General features: G+C 39.6%; 7 protein-coding genes across 7 annotated transcripts; 2 read left to right on the forward strand and 5 right to left on the reverse strand.

Moving 5' to 3' along the window:
• Window positions 1–2,672: 2,672 nt before the first annotated feature.
• GCS1 (GTPase-activating protein GCS1) lies at window positions 2,673–3,731 on the reverse strand (the record flags this gene model as incomplete). The annotated part of the gene is made up of 1 exon (XM_033909163.1): window positions 2,673–3,731. The coding sequence occupies one exon, from the start codon at window positions 3,729–3,731 to the stop codon at window positions 2,673–2,675; it is 1,059 nt and encodes a 352-aa protein (XP_033765054.1).
• A 269-nt stretch (window positions 3,732–4,000) lies between these two features.
• On the forward strand, window positions 4,001–5,656 carry SHS1 (septin SHS1; the record flags this gene model as incomplete). Its single annotated transcript, XM_033909164.1, has 1 exon — window positions 4,001–5,656. One exon carries the CDS (start codon window positions 4,001–4,003, stop codon window positions 5,654–5,656), a length of 1,656 nt encoding a protein of 551 aa, XP_033765055.1.
• Window positions 5,657–5,953: 297 nt separating this feature from the next.
• WHI4 (Whi4p) lies at window positions 5,954–7,903 on the reverse strand (the record flags this gene model as incomplete). The annotated part of the gene is made up of 1 exon (XM_033909165.1): window positions 5,954–7,903. The coding sequence occupies one exon, from the start codon at window positions 7,901–7,903 to the stop codon at window positions 5,954–5,956; it is 1,950 nt and encodes a 649-aa protein (XP_033765056.1).
• Window positions 7,904–8,769: 866 nt separating this feature from the next.
• Window positions 8,770–11,970, reverse strand: HBT1 (Hbt1p; the record flags this gene model as incomplete). Its single annotated transcript, XM_033909166.1, has 1 exon — window positions 8,770–11,970. One exon carries the CDS (start codon window positions 11,968–11,970, stop codon window positions 8,770–8,772), a length of 3,201 nt encoding a protein of 1,066 aa, XP_033765057.1.
• Window positions 11,971–12,429: 459 nt separating this feature from the next.
• Window positions 12,430–13,359, reverse strand: FMP45 (Fmp45p; the record flags this gene model as incomplete). The annotated part of the gene is made up of 1 exon (XM_033909167.1): window positions 12,430–13,359. One exon carries the CDS (start codon window positions 13,357–13,359, stop codon window positions 12,430–12,432), a length of 930 nt encoding a protein of 309 aa, XP_033765058.1.
• A 390-nt stretch (window positions 13,360–13,749) lies between these two features.
• CDC13 (telomere-binding protein CDC13) lies at window positions 13,750–16,563 on the reverse strand (the record flags this gene model as incomplete). The annotated part of the gene is made up of 1 exon (XM_033909168.1): window positions 13,750–16,563. The coding sequence occupies one exon, from the start codon at window positions 16,561–16,563 to the stop codon at window positions 13,750–13,752; it is 2,814 nt and encodes a 937-aa protein (XP_033765059.1).
• Window positions 16,564–16,786: 223 nt separating this feature from the next.
• DTD1 (D-tyrosyl-tRNA(Tyr) deacylase) lies at window positions 16,787–17,312 on the forward strand (the record flags this gene model as incomplete). Its single annotated transcript, XM_033909169.1, has 2 exons — window positions 16,787–16,851; window positions 16,925–17,312. The coding sequence occupies 2 exons, from the start codon at window positions 16,787–16,789 to the stop codon at window positions 17,310–17,312; spliced, it is 453 nt and encodes a 150-aa protein (XP_033765060.1).
• Window positions 17,313–17,607: the final 295 nt, after the last annotated feature.

A 17,607-nucleotide genomic window follows, 5' to 3' on the forward strand; every position in this document is an offset into this window, starting at 1 on the left:
TGAGTTACCAAAAGTAAGTCATAGGAACGGTACTTACAAACCCTTTCTGTAGTATAACCCAAGTTCTCAATACACGCATAAGAAAAAAACGTAAGTTTTCGTGGCAATCGTGTATTCAGTTACATCAGTTTTCGTGAAACTCATGTGCACATCCGCCCTTAAGCCCTGCGTAGGATTATGTTCTTTTTCGTGAAGTATTCATGTCTTTAACTGCATCAATTTTCATGAGGCACACTTGTCTACCATCCTGTCAGATCTCGTGAATCTTTCATGTATTCATTCACATCATTTTCGTGATCCTCGAAGCCTATTGAGGTCACTTTTCGTGATCCGTTGGTCTGCTACGGTGGCATTAATTTTGCTAAGCCAAGGATATAAACCATACGATCAGTTTTCGTGAATCTGGCATGTAGTACTATGGCGTCTGCCTTGATTTTCAATCCATAACAGCGATCAATACCGACCTCAAAAAGGAAAAGTAATGAATTTGGCGTTACACCCCAAGGACGCCAAACGGATCGAGACTTACTCAATCACTATCAATGAGACAAAACACACCTTAGGTATCTTAAACCGATTTATCGGAACACTCTGCGGTTCTTTCTTTGGGATATACCTGGACATTTTGTGACCTCCAAGAAACGAGGGCTCTACGAGCTTATTGGCGCCCCTCAGACATTAGCCGCCACGAATCAAACGTTTTACGCGATTTGGCCCAAATCAGTTTCTCACAGATCATTCGTAGAGTGAAAAAGCACATCGATTATTTCATACTCCTTTGGGTTAATTGCTGTTGAGGTCTTTTTTAATTTTGATTGAGCGGTTTGCTCCAGCATTGTAGTATGCTGGTTTTTTTTTAAATTGATGTATCTCATCGCAGGCACGGACTGTGCTCTGCCCTGACCGTACGGAAAAAAATGAAAAAGGATGTAACTTTTAACATAATTCCAGCACGCAGTGGTTGCGTATGATGATGGTTGTTACGTTCAACAGCACGCAGAATGTTAAGGCCCAATATTGGGTCGAGATACGAGATTAAAATTCAAGAAAGTTAATAGGTCATAAGAACGAATGGCAGAAGTACTTGACATAGAACCATGTGATCTGTTATTGGTTTGAAAACAATCCTTCCACAAAAGTCTGTTTGTATGACTAACGCAGCGCTAAATTGCTTGTTGATAGAAGCCTACCTACGAGAGATTATATTTCTATTTCAAAGATTCCAGGAGAGCTATGAATGTAGTTATCCTTTTTCCTCTACATGCTTTCCTTCGAACATCTTGATCCGCCTTTTTTTGATGTAGGTTTTAACGCGGCAAAACGTATTGACTTTTTTTTTGATTTGAAAAGAAAGATTTAGTTCTGCCACGCCATTTTAAGGCCAAAGGCACAATTTACACTGGGGCTAAACGGTAAGGATCATATATCACCTTTATTCTTATTTGGCATGCATCGGTTTCTTTGCCGGTAAGGACTACGTGCAACTCTACGTTAGATCAAAATATAACGGATCATTGATTCAAACAACATTTGTCCAAAAGAAACAAAAATGTTGGCGTTTGTCTCGAACATGGCATAACACTCCTTGATCGAGGGACATTGGCCGACTAAAATATGATTTATAGTTTCTACTACAGGTACTCCTTCTCCCTACTATTCCACCAGAATACGGTCATTTTATGATCCATTTATTGCCTATAATGGTAAAAAGCGACATCTTAGCTTTACATGTTTCAGTTACACTTTTCTTTTTGATTTATCAAATTGAGGAAATTCTGAAATCCAAGTATAATGCGAAACACTTTCGATAATGGCACCGTTCTTTTGGATTATGTGGAACCCAAAAATAGACCGTTCAATCTCTCAACAGAAAAACGAAGATCAAATTTAAATCCCACCTGAAAATAACTTTTGTAGGTGTATTGAAATGTTATCAAATATATCATATCACCACTAAGGAGAAGAGAAATGGTTTTAGTTACCAATTATAATCTTCCGTTAAACAGATAATACATTTTTTTTCTGTAGCCAAACATTCCCAATTATAGTATATAACAAGTGCCGCCTGCCTGTGAGAGTACTAGTCTTATCACAGAACTTTTCTCTTTTCTTCTTGTGCAGAAAATAAAAAATGTATATCTCAACAAAGTGGAAATCCTCTTTTTTTCTGGTTTTTGAGCTTGTGATATATATAATTGTTGCATCCAATAGCCAAGGTTAAATAAAAGTTTTAATCTTGTTTCACCTGTGTTCAAAATAATTATAAGGCACAAAGGGCCGAATAATGAAGAAGGGGAACAGATAAAGATTGTTTAAGGTTCAAAACATTTCTGAACAATAGGTGTCGCTCTTCTTACGATAGTCTAACTACGTCGATAGGGAGAGCTTACAAATCTTCATATAATAAACATAGGTTTAGTAATAATTTACGATATAGTCTCGTAGTAACTATTTTATAAATACTGGTGTAGATTTATTTATAATTCTAGAGTGTAAACAATAACCCCCCCGACTTATAGACGCCCTTTTCTTGTACCCGATTGTCAATATGTGAAAAGACGAATACATCTTTGAAGACAGAAGTGTTACGCGTAAACTGTACAGAACCATTTCCCATTATAACTACAATGTGAAGTGAACATTCTTCAAATGTTCAAATTATTACATTAAAATTAGAAATCGTCCCATTTATCTTCGTCCTGTTCGTTTGTCTTATCTGTATTATCAATCTTTTGATATCCTGTATGGGTCGTATTCGCTGCAGTAGAGTTATCTTCTGCACTACCATTGAAATTTTTAGTGAAGTTACTAAATGCTTGGAACCCATAACTACTTGTTTCTTGGAACTTTTGACCAAATTGGGCGGCTGCTCTCTTCGTCTCTTCCGATAATTCTCCAGATTGCCATTGTTGGACATGAGGCTTAATAACCGTTTCATTTACGTCCTCAAAAGATTTAGTTACTGCACTGGAGAAGAGGCCCCATCCTCTGCTCAATGTTCCCAAAGGATCTGCTTGAAAATTTTCCAGGCTCAACGTATTGGCGGACCCTGCAGACCGTTCTTGTGAAAGATTTGCAGGTGTGCTGCCAAAACCCTGATATTTACCACCTTGAGAAGGGGGCAGATGATCAGGCCTAGATTGGTTCTTTTTGCCTAGCTCAGCAAAATAAGCTTCGTTCTTCTCCTTTTGAGGATTGGAAGCATTACCTGAATTTGCTGGTGTTGCAGAGCGACGGTTTTCCAAAGGTGTCCCTTCTCGACTTTGAGTAACACCAGGCGTAGCGGAGGCAGCGGCAGGAGAGGCTGCTGATAAGTTCGAACCATCAAAATCCAAATGCTCACGCTCTTCAAATAATCTGTCTTCGCAAAGACATGTTAACTTTTCTTTGTAATCCTCTGCAATGGGATTATCGTACTTCACTTTTTGTGGTAAACTCAAGTCAATATCATGCGATTTGAACCATTCGGTCAAAGGTTCATTACCACCTTTTTCCATGCGAAGTAGCTCCTCCGGTTTAAACTGGTCCATGGTGATAGATCTCACAAACGATATATGCACGCCAAGGCCTCTATGAATACCGGCACATTCAAGGCAAATAAATGCTCCAAATTTAGGCGTTGCCCATTGTGGATTTGGTGCACCACAATCCATACATTTCTTGTTCGCACCAATCTTCTGCAACTGCAAAAGGCGTCTACGGGTATCTGGATCCACTTTCCAATCTGACATGCTCTATATTCCGCGATAAAACTGCCGAACTGGCACCATTTAAACTCAGAATCACTTCTATATTTCCTCTCTCAATCTTGATATGGTTGTACTATTTTGGTTCTTGACAAAAACCGGCGTTGTTTGCGGGTAACCGCGCGAATTTAACGTGCCAAACTGCAAAAAGAATATAACAAACCTTCGAGCAAGATCAATATACAAGCAAGTGGAATAATAAAACAACGGCCCCAGAGATCTGCTTATAGTTGCTAGAAAAAATATCATTAACCATGAGCGCTGCTTCCACACCACCAATTAACTTATTCCGTAGAAAGAAGGAATATAAACGTGGGATCACATATACAATGTTACTATGTGGGCCAGCAGGTACAGGAAAGACTACATTTGCTAACAATTTGTTGGAGACTAAGATCTTCCCGCATAAATATCAATACGGTGAATCAAATGCTTCTATTAGCTCCAATCCAGAAGTGAAAGTTGTTGCTCCTACTAAAGTTGTTTCATTTAATTCGAAGAACGGGATTCCATCCTATGTGTCTGAATTTGACCCAATGAGAGCCAACTTGGAACCAGGTATCACCATCACCTCCACTTCATTAGAACTTGGGGGCAACAAAGATCAAGGAAAACCGGAAACGAACGAAGATGATACCGTTTTCTTCAACTTAATTATGACACATGGTATAGGTGAGAACTTAGACGATTCATTGTCTTCTGAGGAAGTCATGTCGTATTTAGAACAACAATTTGACATTGTTTTAGCTGAAGAAACCAGAATTAAAAGAAATCCGAGGTTTGAGGACACCAGGGTTCATGTCGCATTATATTTCATTGAACCCACGGGACACGGTCTAAGAGAAGTTGATGTAGAGCTCATGAAAAGCATCTCCAAATACACGAATGTGCTGCCAATCATAACAAGAGCTGACTCATTTACGAAGGAAGAATTAACCCAATTTAGGAAAAATATTATGTTTGATGTGGAAAGATACAACGTCCCAATTTACAAATTTGAGGTTGACCCTGAGGATGATGATTTAGAATCCATGGAAGAGAACCAAGCCCTGGCATCCTTGCAACCGTTTGCTATCATAACCTCAGACACCAGGAACAGCGAGGGTAAATATGTTAGGGAGTATCCGTGGGGGGTAATATCGATCGACGATGACAAAATCTCGGACTTGAAGGTTCTAAAAAACGTCTTGTTTGGCTCTCACTTACAAGAATTTAAAGACACTACACAAAATTTACTTTACGAGAACTATCGTTCCGAAAAACTGTCATCCGTGGCCAACACTGAAGAAATTGGCCCCAGTTCTACAAAGAGACAGTCAAATGCTCCAAGCTTAAGCAATTTTGCGTCTTTGATAAGCACCGGTCAATTCAATTCTTCTCAAACTCTTGCAAATAATTTAAAAGCAGATACACCAAGAAATCAAGTAAGTGGAAACTTTAAGGAAAACGAATATGAAGACAACCGTGAACATGATCCTACAGAAAATGAACAAGAAATGTCTCCTGTGAGACAATTGGGCAGAGAGATAAAACAAGAAAATGAAAATTTAATAAGATCGATCAAAACAGAATCGTCACCAAAGTTTTTGAACTCTCCAGACCTACCAGAACGTACTAAATTAAGAAATATTTCAGAAACCGTACCATATGTCTTAAGACATGAAAGAATTCTAGCAAGACAACAAAAACTGGAAGAATTGGAAGCTCAGTCAGCCAAGGAATTACAAAAAAGAATCCAAGAATTGGAGAGGAAAGCGCATGAGTTGAAATTGAGAGAAAAACTAATAAATCAGAATAAACTAAATGGTTCATCATCCTCAATCAATTCTCTACAACAGAGCACAAGAAGCCAAATTAAGAAAAATGGCACGTATACTGATTTAGCCTCTATTGCGTCTGGTAGAGATTGAAGTTGTATCTGTACTAAAATCTAAAACTGAGCAAATAATTAAGTAAATAAATAAGTTACCGAACGGGGGTTTTTACACTTTTGATTACAAATTTATATACTCACTGCGAAGTGTCTTTACTCACAGCCGCAAGGAAGGAGCACAAGCACATATAAACAGCGTCAAGTAATTGTACGGGTAAATATAAATATAGCATAAACTAGATAAGTAGAGCGTAAAATAACAGCAAAATCCAAAAAGTAAAAGCAAAGGTCAGAAGTAAAGCAAAAGAAAAGTAATGAAGCAATACTAAATTTATCATGATTTCCCATAACTTCCATTAAAGGTGTAGCCGGATTTACTCCTGCTGTTTGAGCCTCTAACACCTAATGGATTTTTAGAAAAGCTTAATCTGATACCTCCTTTGTTGTTGAGAGAAGGACGGGGGTGAGGTAGTTGACTACCATATAATTCTGCCAATGCTCTAGTGGCAAAGCTAACATCCTCAAATTCTACAAAACAAATTGGACCATGGCCATGACCATTGCCATGACCGTGAGAGGTCATTTTATTTCTAAAGGATAATCTACGAAAACCTTGCTGATTGGAAAACAATTGCCTTAGTTCTTGTTCCGTGGCATCTGGTGGTAGATTTCCCACATATAAAGTATTGCAAGGAGGATTCTGGTCCGCAGGATTCGCCGGTGGTGGTACCTTTGCTAATAGTGACAAATCAGCCTGTGAAATAGTTGTGGAGCCTGCCACATTTGTTTCGTTATTTTTCGAAAATGCAGAGGCAGAAACTGTAGAAGAGCATTCTTTCTGTTGCGATAATGTACTGGTATCTTGTTCATGTACTAAGAAGCCTTGATTTGCCTTTTGGTTGTTGAATATTGAAGAACCATTAGAGGCAGAAGATTGTGAGTGGTTATTTTCCGTTTGGAGGTTGAGTTCTAAATTGGAAGGAACATTAGAAACATTCTGTTGAACATTATGCGTCTTAGTAGCACCATTAATTTGGTTCAACAAGTGATATTGCGGTAGAGAAGTCGTGGAATGTATCACCCCTGAATTGTTCAGATTAGGCTGTGATTGAATGTGTGGAACGTCCTGGCTAATTGAATGATGGGATGGCGGTAAAAAATTAGATTGGTGATTTTCTTGGCTAGATAGTTGGAAAAGAGGAATATTAGCAGTCGAGGAAGCATTCCACTCCATCACAGGTGTCGATGACATCGGAGGCTCTCGTAAAGATGCACTATATGAAGAATTACCAACATTATTAACTAATTCATCACCATTCCAAATACTTTCACTTATTTCATCCTTTTCTAGAAGCAAAAGTGACTTGCCAGCGTCCTTTTGTGGTGGCACTCCTGCTGGAACTGAAGTGGTGGTTACGTTTGATAAATCATGTTGTGAGATGCTATTTCGTAGAAAGGGTACGGATTCTTTCCTTTGAGAGACTGTTTCCAGTCCGAATGGATCATTAAATGAAAAGCGGAGAGATCTTTCAGAAAGTAGCGAAGGTCTTATCTTGGCCGCTGAAGGCCCTAACGGAGAGGAACTAGTTCCTCCATATGATATAGTATTAAACGTTTGATTTTGAATTTCATTTTGTGCACTGGAAGATAATTGATAATTCTTTGGAGAACTGTTTGTGGTGCTAACTGAAACATGTTCTTGAAAACTCACTGGAAATTGCGTTTGTTCATTCACTACGTCAATATGAGATCGAAACGGGAAACTAGGTCCAAAAATCTCAGCTTTCGAGTTCAATATATTAGCATAGTGAGTTACTAAGGACAGGGATCCAAATTTGACCACAACAACTTTTTCATTTCCATTAGAGGGTTCTCTATCATCCCTTTTTAATTCTATACTTGATACTCCAGTGGCTAATGAAAATATACAATAACATTCTCTAAGTGTAATGTCTTTTGGCAAATTCCTCAGCAAAAGACAGTAGGGTCCAACATCCACATCATGTGGAGCTAAAGAATTGATATTGTTCCCGTCCCCACTTCCCGTGGACATGGTCAAATTGTGAAGCATAGAAGTCATAACAGGTTCTCCCGCGAAACCGTGCGGTTTCTCTTTTTTGATATTAGTCTCGCTGTTGCTCCTAACTGTGGAAAAACTATATGCAGTGGGCATGGGATATGTTGCCTCCTTTGATAACGGAACGTTTTCTGAACTAGAACTAAATGCCCTTTCTATAAGAAATTTGGATTCGCTTAGATTCGTTTGACCATGCACTAATGACATTTTTAGTAGAGAGACCTCAAAGTGTTGTCTTTTTAGTGTAGATTTGGCAACTAAGGTTGTTGTTTCAAAAACCCTGTTTTTTTTAAAAATGTTCGAACAAATAAACGAATGAATCCAGTCCCTTGTTTCAGCAAAGTATTAATTTGTGGAATATACAGAAGTAGAAAATGGACCTTCACGGGCAGATATAGAAAGCGGATTATATTTGGTTCTTAGATTTCCTAATTTCCTGAACTTTCTAACTAAGAAAAAATACAATTGAGATGAGATCCAAAATGGAAGGAGCTTTGAAACAATTGTTTGCTATGCTTTCAGTGATTTTAGTGTCACCACCAGATGAGTTTATATTTCTGTATAAATACCAGTTCGAGGTTCCTGCGGTAACCTTAAATGTGCTTTCCCATGATTTAATTTAAATTAACCATTTCATTTCTCTTTTAAGTCTTAGAAACATTAAAAAACAAAAACCCATATTCGGGTAATGATTACATAAAGTCGGGTAATACACATGTTGATAATTACATCGCTTTCAACTAATATCGTACCAAACGAGATATTTGTAAAGAAAAACTAACAGAGTTAAACATAGTGGAATCAGCTATTAAACGCATATAATAATACTAAACAATACATACATATATGTGCATAAGTGCATAAGTAAGTATATATATATATAAAACCTAAGACAAGTTAAGTAATGGAGAAAAAATCTTGAACGTAAATGATAGAAATGTCGTAAATTGACAATGAATAAAATGTGTTGTGGATGTCAGTGCAGACTTTCAAAGTAATGCCCCAGAGAAAGGATAAAAATAAATGGATTTATTTTAATAAAACTTACCGGGTACTCGTAAGTATTAGAACGATTAAATTTCACTTCTAAATCCAAAAGTACCGCCAGAAATACTATTTCTCACTCTGCCCATAAAACTTTGCTTACCAGCATGTTCCTCATCTTGCTCTTCTTCTTCATAATCTTGCTCACCCTCATCAGAACCATACCGATGATGTCTCGGGGTGTGTTCAGCTGAGTGGCTTAGATTATAGTCGTAGTCAGATGCTTTTGAAGAATTTTGTCTGCTGTGATGGTGATGACCGTGATTGTGTTGATGTTTCGATTTTCCGGAACCCGTTGAACCCACCGAGACTTTTCTTCCCTGTGAAGTCGTTTCATTATGAATTGAATAAGAACTGGTTTCTGGATAGGTATTCTCGGATGGTTTTTGAGAACTAGAAGTATCGGTGTCTTTGAATCCATAAGTTGGAACATGTGGGTCGATCAAACTAGGGAAATTACCGACTTCGGCAGCATAGGTGTTTGCGGCATTGGGACCGCCAATATCAGTTCTACGCTTGTTCTTCAAATCCACTTCGTGCTTGTAGTCCGCAGCGTCTTCTTCTAAAACTTTTGTATTCTTGTTCACATCAATATTATCGTCGCTAGAATATTCTTGACTTTGGGAATTACCGCCAGAACCATAATCGGCCATTTTCTCCGATGGTGTTTCCTGACCATAAGTCATTCCAGGAGTATTTTGTGATTTGGCATATGTAGGATCTGCCTTTCCAATATTATCGTATGCAGCAGTTTTAGTGTCTCCTGATTTGGCGTATGTAGTAGTGTCTGCAGTTCTGGCGTTATCAAATGCGGCGACATTTGTGTTTTTGGAAGGAGTATCTACATCTTTACTATCATCGAATGGGTTAGAGCTGAAGGTCTTGGATTTCACAGCTGCCCTTCCAGGGTCTACGCTTCCAGTGTTACCTGTTTCTGGAATATTGGTAGAATCCTTGACATCAGAGGTAATGTTCTGTGTGGTCTTCGCTCTTCTCGGTTCAACTTGATCAATGAAATTAGAACGCGTTGGTGTTGGACCCGATTTATTCTTGCTTAGATCAGATAATTTTCTGTTACCTGACACATTCGAGAATTCGTAACTCCCAAGTCCCTCATCTGCTGCAGTTTCCATTCCGGCATGGTGAGTCGTTTGCCTTGGAGATAATGGGTCTTCATCTTGTCTTTGCATTGAATTTGAAATGGTATCAGGCTTATAAGAACCTGGAATTTCCTCTCTCTGCTCATAACCGTAATTTGTTGGTTTGTCCTGATACGCTTTCCCCGGATACAGGTTCTTATCCTTTGCATTTGAGTAATCGTCAATATCGTTTTCGTTATAATCTTCAACATCATCCAAATAATCTAACCCATATTGATGGGGCTTGTTAGAAGAGCCCTTATTCAGATCTTCATCCTTCATATTAGGTGGTACAACGATGTTTTGAGTAGTTTTATCCTTAGAAACCCCTGACCATTGGCCCTCATCACGGGGAGACATATCGAAATTTTTGTTTGCATTTTGTGAGCCACCTTCTGAACCAACAATATTTTGCAAATTGTCATCTTTTATACCTTTGCCATCATCATACTTCATAGGACCCCATTTGTTATCAGATTTAGATTTCTGTTGGGATACAGATGTATCATTGTGGGGAATGTCTTTCATACCAGAAGGTGGTATGACAACATCTTGCAGATTCTTATTTTTACCAGCACTAGTATTGTACTCAATTGGGCCCCAATTGGAATCTGTTTTAGATTTAATATTTTTCTGTTGATAATCATCGCCAGATTCCAAAATGTCATCTCTTTCACTATTGAATTTCTCAGCAGCTCTTTCAGATATATTCTGTTTTTCGACTTTATTCTTTTCAGGATATTGGATGTTTTTATTGTCATCGTTATAATGACTTACAAAGCCGCCTGTACCCATTGTTCCTTTATACTTGGGATCCATAGTTTGTTGTTGGATTACATCAGAACCGGAGATTTGATCATTTTTTAATCCAGTTTGCTCACTCTCGTCCATCTTAACGTTTTGCGCAATCTCTCTGATTGTATCTTGTGGAGGACCAGTGGCGGTGTTGTCAGAGGTCTTTCTACGTTCAGTAGACTTCGAACTCGTGTCCATGTAGACACTAGGGTCGACAGCGTTCATACCAGAGCTAACATTGCTCTTTGGGCCGGTGCTTGTATAAACACTGGGATCAACAGGGTTTACATCACCGCCAGTTATGCCGCGGAAGCTGCCAGGCATAGCATCACGATCAGACCCGGAATCCACATTCGAATATTCTTTGGTAGCTAAAGAACTATCTTTAACACTAGAGTGTCCGTGAGTAGTTGAAGGACTTGTTTTAGTGTGGGAGTTATCGTGTGCAGCACCGGTAGATTTAGGACCAGAGCTGGAAACGGAGTGACCACGAGTAGCAGCTGTAGATTTAGGATCAGTGCTGGAATTAGAGTGATCATGAGTAACAGGATAAGTTTTTTTGATGTTGGCGTGTCCATGTGTAGTGGCAGTAGCTGAGGTACCAGTGTTCATCTTAGAATGTTCATGAGTCGTAGTAGGAGATGTATTTTTCACATTAGAATGACCATAAGTGGTAGAAGTGGTTCCAGAGGAACCAGCGTTGACATTTGAGTGTGCATGAGCAGTGGGAGATGTGCTACTTTTGGCATTATTGTGGGCATGCGTGGCCGCAACACCCGAATGCCCAGCGCCAACTTTGGGATGTTCATGCGTAGTGGGAGACGTCTTTACATTTGAATGTTCATGACTGGCAGAAGGTGAAGTTTTCACTTTGGAGTGCTCAGTTGTAGCAGTTGGTGTCGTTGTCTTGACATAAGAGTATCCATGGGTAGTAACAGTAGCGTTAGGGCCTGAACTTGACTTAGTATCGGTAGAAGTAGGATTCACGTTGGAAGTTACGTTGGTGTGGCGGCTAGTGGCGGCGTCAGCATCGTCATGTGAGTTTTCTGAGTCTTTATTGTGCTTCTTTCTCCAAGGTAGAAGAATGTTTTTGGCCTTGCTTTCCAAGTTCTTGGTCGTTGATTCTGGCTGCTCTTTTGGCAAGTTATATTCGGTTGGCTTTGTAGTACTGAAAGACTTTTTGCGTTGAGCAGAATTAGAGTTCGAATCGTAGGAACCGGGCTTACCACCAAAAGGAAAATTATTTTGTTCTTCTTCACTCTGTCCATCTCTGGAAGTGGACTCGTTCATATTCATATCCTGGGTGGGGTGGTACTCTTGATAACTCTCAACTGGGAAATCTTCACGGTGTTCAGTATTATTCTTATCTCTACAGTTACATATAAAAAAAGGAATTTTTTTGAGTTAGTTAGTATTATATATTAATTTCTTGAAGGGTGGTATTATTAAAGAATTAAATTCATTATTATTACTATTAATTACACTAAAGTGCCGGGTATTATTGACGTTTTTTTTTTTCTTAGTCTCTTTAAATGACGAAGGAAAAAGAACTAAGTTATTATGAGAAGGAAAAGGAGAGGGAGGAGGAGGGAGAGAAGAGAAATATGATGTTATCCGACTAAAAATTTTAGCACGGTATACATGGATTATACCATATCAAAAAGAAAATTGTTGGGAGGTATATGCGGAATTATGGTACTGTGAACGTAGGAAGAAAAGAAAATTAGATGGTTTATGGTGATCATTTTTCTCTTTCTAGTCGCGTACAGTTACAGGCCCAGCAAGACCGCCATCCCCAGCTGGTTCTAACTCAGTTGAGGGCACCTGCTTTCTTGTTTTCAGTTTCTGAAAGAACTTGCCGTTGCCAGCTTGAGTAGTAGTAGTTGTAGGTTGAGGCTGCCCAACCACAGGTGCGGCTGTGACAGGGCCCGCGCCGTCCGTCACGCCGCTGTTGTAGGTGGATTTCTCCATTTGGGCACCGGTGTCAACGGAAGGGCTTTCATATTGAGCGTACATGTCATGGTCCGAGTAGGTGGAGTGGCCCTTGTGGGTAGCGCTGAATATGGTAGACCAAATGGCATTCACGAGCATCAAGAAGACCGAAGTCCAGATGAACGCGAAGTTTTTAGGCCCCAGTCTTGCAGACCTCCCACTGTTGTGGAATGTCTTTCTAGCCTTTACATAGCAGCCTGTGTACAAGCACGCAGCCAATATTATGAAAAAAAAGGCCAACCAGGACAACACACAGTACAAGACTGGCACCGCCTTGAAAGGAAGAAATGTAGCCAAAAATCCAGGTACCAGCGCCATTACTATGAAAAAAAGGGCAATCAGCAGCATGGCCCATCCAACCCTGGACAGATAATAATAGGCATCCCGGTTATTTCTGAATGACGATGGTAAATTGGCTGAGTTTCCAAAGTTATCTCTTGGAGAGAAAGGCTTGGCGGGTGCTCTACTTGAGCAATTAGCTAGCTGGCCGTCTTCATAGCCACACCAGTTGTAGTTGTACCACCTCGTGGTGGAAGGAGCGCTGTTAAAGCCGTCTGTATCGGCTTGTAACCAATAGAAATTCTTCAGCGTTCCAGATTCTCTGCCTCCAGACAGAATAAGAAAAAACGTCAATAAGCCAGCACCGAGTAGGAATAAAAACACGAGCAAATTAACGAACCTTTTAAAAATCATAGCGGTAGATTAGTGTTTATTGTTACTTGAAACTTGGGTAAAAAAGGGATAATATAAGCGTTTAAACGTAAATACCTCTCTTTCTTTGTATTTCACTTCAATATTACTGTAGTCAAAGTTTGCATCTAACGGATAACTAGTCAAGAGAATAAAGCAAGATCAAGCAACTGTTGCAAAACAATCATCCTTTTATATGTCGACATCTGCCGAATGCTCCCCATTCTACACTATCCTTGTTTTAGCATCAACAAGAAAGACATTTCATAGACTATTATTTCTTTCCACTCCCCTCTTTCCCTTTTCCTTCGTGAGAAAAAGTCCTGCTCCCTTATGTTCAGAGCACCCTTAAATTTTGTTGTTCGGTCTCTTTTTTTTTATTACTCCGAAACGTCACTGTAATTTGGCACCGCCGCATTTGGCTGCGCCCATCATGTCTAACGAGGCGGAAACGGCTCCGGCGTCATCGTCATTATCCTCCTCCCTTTTCACGGTGACGCCATTTTGCGCGGCAAGAAGTCGGAGAGGATTGACGGTAGCGGTAATTGCACAACCAAGACTCCCTGAATCAGGAGCAGCTGCAACCTTCAGATGGGCCAGCTGTTGTTGCAATTCCCGAAACGTGCATTCGATCGGACACCAGATCTGCAGTGTCATGGTCGTGCCAGGGAGGAACTTCAATGAGGAGGTTATATTGAACTTGAATGAATGGCCGAGAAATTGTGCCAATTGCGCATATTTTTCTTCAAGAGGCTGACGCTGTAGATAGGCGCCGGAGCGGTTGAAAAAGTATGCAAAGTTCTTGGAGGTAATGATGTGTAGTTGCAACACTCGCTGAGGGGCCGGGATGCGGGTTTGCGAAAGTGGGAGCTCATTCGTGATATGGAAGCAAAGGCCTGATGCGTGGTGCTCGATGGCGACGATGCGACCCTCGCAATTGTATAGTGTGTTGCTCTTGTGTGTTTGTTGTGGGCAGCGGGCGAAGGAATTCAGGAGCGAGAAGATATCTGTGAACTTGACATCGAAGGACGACACGTCTGCATTCAGGTCAGGTATGTATTCTGTGGGAGCCGTTGGAGCGCGTAGCTGTTCCCGCTCATGTTTTACGGTTACTGGGGCGAATTTCAGCTCTGCAAGATGAGAATTGTTTCTTTGTATGGGGAAGAACCTCCGGTACTCTTCGTAGTAGCGTGAAATTGCGGATTCGCCGATTCTCTTGAATGCTCGCTTGTAAAACGATCTTAGATGTTCGCATTGTGGGGGCGAAGCGATGCTGCCTACCTGGGAATGAGGGACCGGTACACATTCGCGCACAATAGCATTCAGTTTGCCGTTGTAAATTTTCACTTTTATATTCATCTTACAAACTATGCCGTATTGCGAAAGGTTTTCATCACGGCCATTGCGTAAGTCGCTTAGCCCCTTGTTGAATATTTGTCTGATTTTAGTGTCGAACGTTTCAAATTGGTTTTTGTACATGATGGCCTTGAAGCCTTCGTTCAGCTCCAACTTGCTCTCGTAATCTATTAGATATCTGTCGTAAAGGTAGTTTTGGACGATATCATTCTTAGTAAAATCGGTAAAGACAAAAGATATGAAAGAAGGTTTATCAAACGAGCAAGACACTAGCATGCCAAACATTGTTACGTATTTAGTTTCAAAATTGTTGAGCTCCAACTGACAAAACTCGATGGTAGGGTCTTTCCTAGCCATTTCGCGCATCCTCGTACGAGGCGGATTGGTTGGCGGCAACGATTGCACAGGCGCCTGCGCCTGGGTATCGGTGCTGATGTTCTTCAAGCTCCAAACGGCTATACCTGGACTAATGGTCTCGTCATTGTCCCACATAATCCTTTCAATTTCCACGGAAATTGGACCCGGCGTTTTCAGTAGTAGGATATCCGATATCTTGCTGCTTTGACAGTTTAAAACACCGAAGAGCTCACAGATACGCTCTCTCGTAGGGATAATGATCTCAATGCAATTGGTGCCCGGCAGCAACACCTTGTCTGGGATATTTGATAGTGGTAAATGCGTATAGTACAGTTTCAGTGTGCAATATTTGAATTCATTTATACTAGCGAATTGAGTTGGGTACATCCCAACAAACTTTCCCTCCAACCTCTCAACTGAGCCTACATTAGCTAGCGAAAGTCGCTCATAACTAATTGCTTTCTGGGATAAAGGTGCGCTGGGGCCTTGAAAAGAAAGCTTTCTTTTCTTGTTCCTTCCGGAATCATCATCGTGCCAATTGTTTGGTACGCTTGTTTTCCTTTCAGGCGTCTGCGACTGGATGTAGGATCTTGAGCTGAAATACTTCCCCGTAGAAGAGGTAGTTGAAGAATCAGAATCCTCAATGGGATCTGCACTGTCATGCATGTTGTCTCCCTTGTCGCCTATTTCTGTGATCGGTTCATCTACATTAAGCGTCATAAGCTGCGAATTAAATTCGTTTTGAGATTCAAGGTAAGGTATCCCTAATCTATTTGGAGCAAAGAAAGGATTGATTGCTTTGGCTTTCAATTTCTGCGATAAGATGTTTTGTTGTTCTTGAATAAATCTTTTTAGTTCTATATCGTAGTGAATCAACTTCACAAATTTAAAACTGTTCTTTTCATCTCTATTCATTTCGATTAAATTGTTGAAAATATCAACAAGTGACCTCTTCAAATTGCATTTTGAAGTGGGTTCCAATAATAAATGCTCGCTGCTACCTTTTTTAGATTTTGTAGATATAGTTCTTATTACGTTTACCAAATCCAACGGTTTGATATCCTCTAAAAATAGAGTGTAGTTCCCGTGTTTTGACACATATAAAGCTTTACAACTTGAAAAGCATAGTCTTTCGAGGTGAATATCTCTCAAAACTACTGTTGAGGATGAATCTGAGCCTGAATCCAAATCTGGTAATTCAATCTCAAAATATTGACAAAGTAAGGAAATAGTCATTCGCGCTAGCCTTTCCGAGCTCCTGTCTTTGAATTTCACTTTGATTAAATATTGGTCTTCTTCCACCTGATCATCTCTTCCCTCAAAATTAGAAAAGCCTAGCAAACACTTTGTTTCAGTTAAGTGTATTGAGGTTAAAAGCGCTACGAACTGGACAGGAACTATTGCTATGCTGGGATAACCTTCAAAGTCTTTACTCGACTTCACAAAAATACGCTCTTTGTGTGGAGGACACTCAGGCTCTTCTAAAGTATCCATTCTTACGCAGAATTTTCCATAGGCATTTATATTCAATGAGATCACGTATGTCCATCATTTTAATTTCCACTTTTGAATCACCATTTTCGGATCTTATCAAGCCTTCGCGTTTCCTATAACGTTGAAAAATTGGGATGTCGACAGTTTGAAAAATGTGGTCACACTTAAAAAGGTTGTATATGTATATAAAATAATTCACATATTATTCAACAGCGGATTTACTATGAAGATCGTTTTACAAAAAGTCAGTCAAGCATCTGTAGTTGTCGATTCAAAAGTTATTTCTAGGTACGTTCTTGCATATTTCCAGTTCCGTTAGTGTACTAATTTTTTTTTACTAACACCTCAAATTGTGCGACAGTATTAAACATGGTTATATGCTGCTAGTAGGTATTTCCATCGATGATTCCATGGCAGAGGTGGATAAGCTATCGAAAAAAGTGCTTAGTTTGAGAATCTTCGAAGATGAGACCAAGAATCTATGGAAGAGAAATATTAAAGAGGTAAATGGTGAAATTCTATCGGTGTCTCAATTCACTTTGATGGCAAAAACCAAGAAGGGAACCAAACCCGATTTCCATTTAGCCCAAAAGGGTCATATAGCTAAAGAACTTTACGAAGAATTCTTAAAATTACTAAAAAGTGATTTGGGTGAAGACCAAGTAAAGGATGGTGAATTCGGTGCGATGATGAGTTGCTCTTTAACTAATGAAGGGCCGGTTACAATCATTCTTGACAGTGACCAATAAAAAATTGACTTTATAGACATATAAAACAAGAAACTAAGAAGCGAACTTTATTTGCAATTTTTTTTTTCGCAAGAATATAAAGTACCCAAAATCTTTCCATTTCATGTCGTAATGAGATTGAAGATACCGGAGAAGAATCTCCCCAAAAAACGAATACAAATCACATCCGTCCATGATGGGGTTTTGATTTCAAGCTTCCTTCACTAAAAAAGTCTAGAATTCTTTTATACTTTTTAGATGCAGTAAGTAAATCAACTTCAAAAAACTTTAAGGGCGCAATGAAAAAAAAAATAAA

Source organism: Saccharomyces paradoxus, chromosome IV, assembly GCF_002079055.1.
Source record: "Saccharomyces paradoxus chromosome IV, complete sequence".
NCBI classification, from domain to species: Eukaryota; Fungi; Ascomycota; class Saccharomycetes; order Saccharomycetales; family Saccharomycetaceae; genus Saccharomyces; species Saccharomyces paradoxus.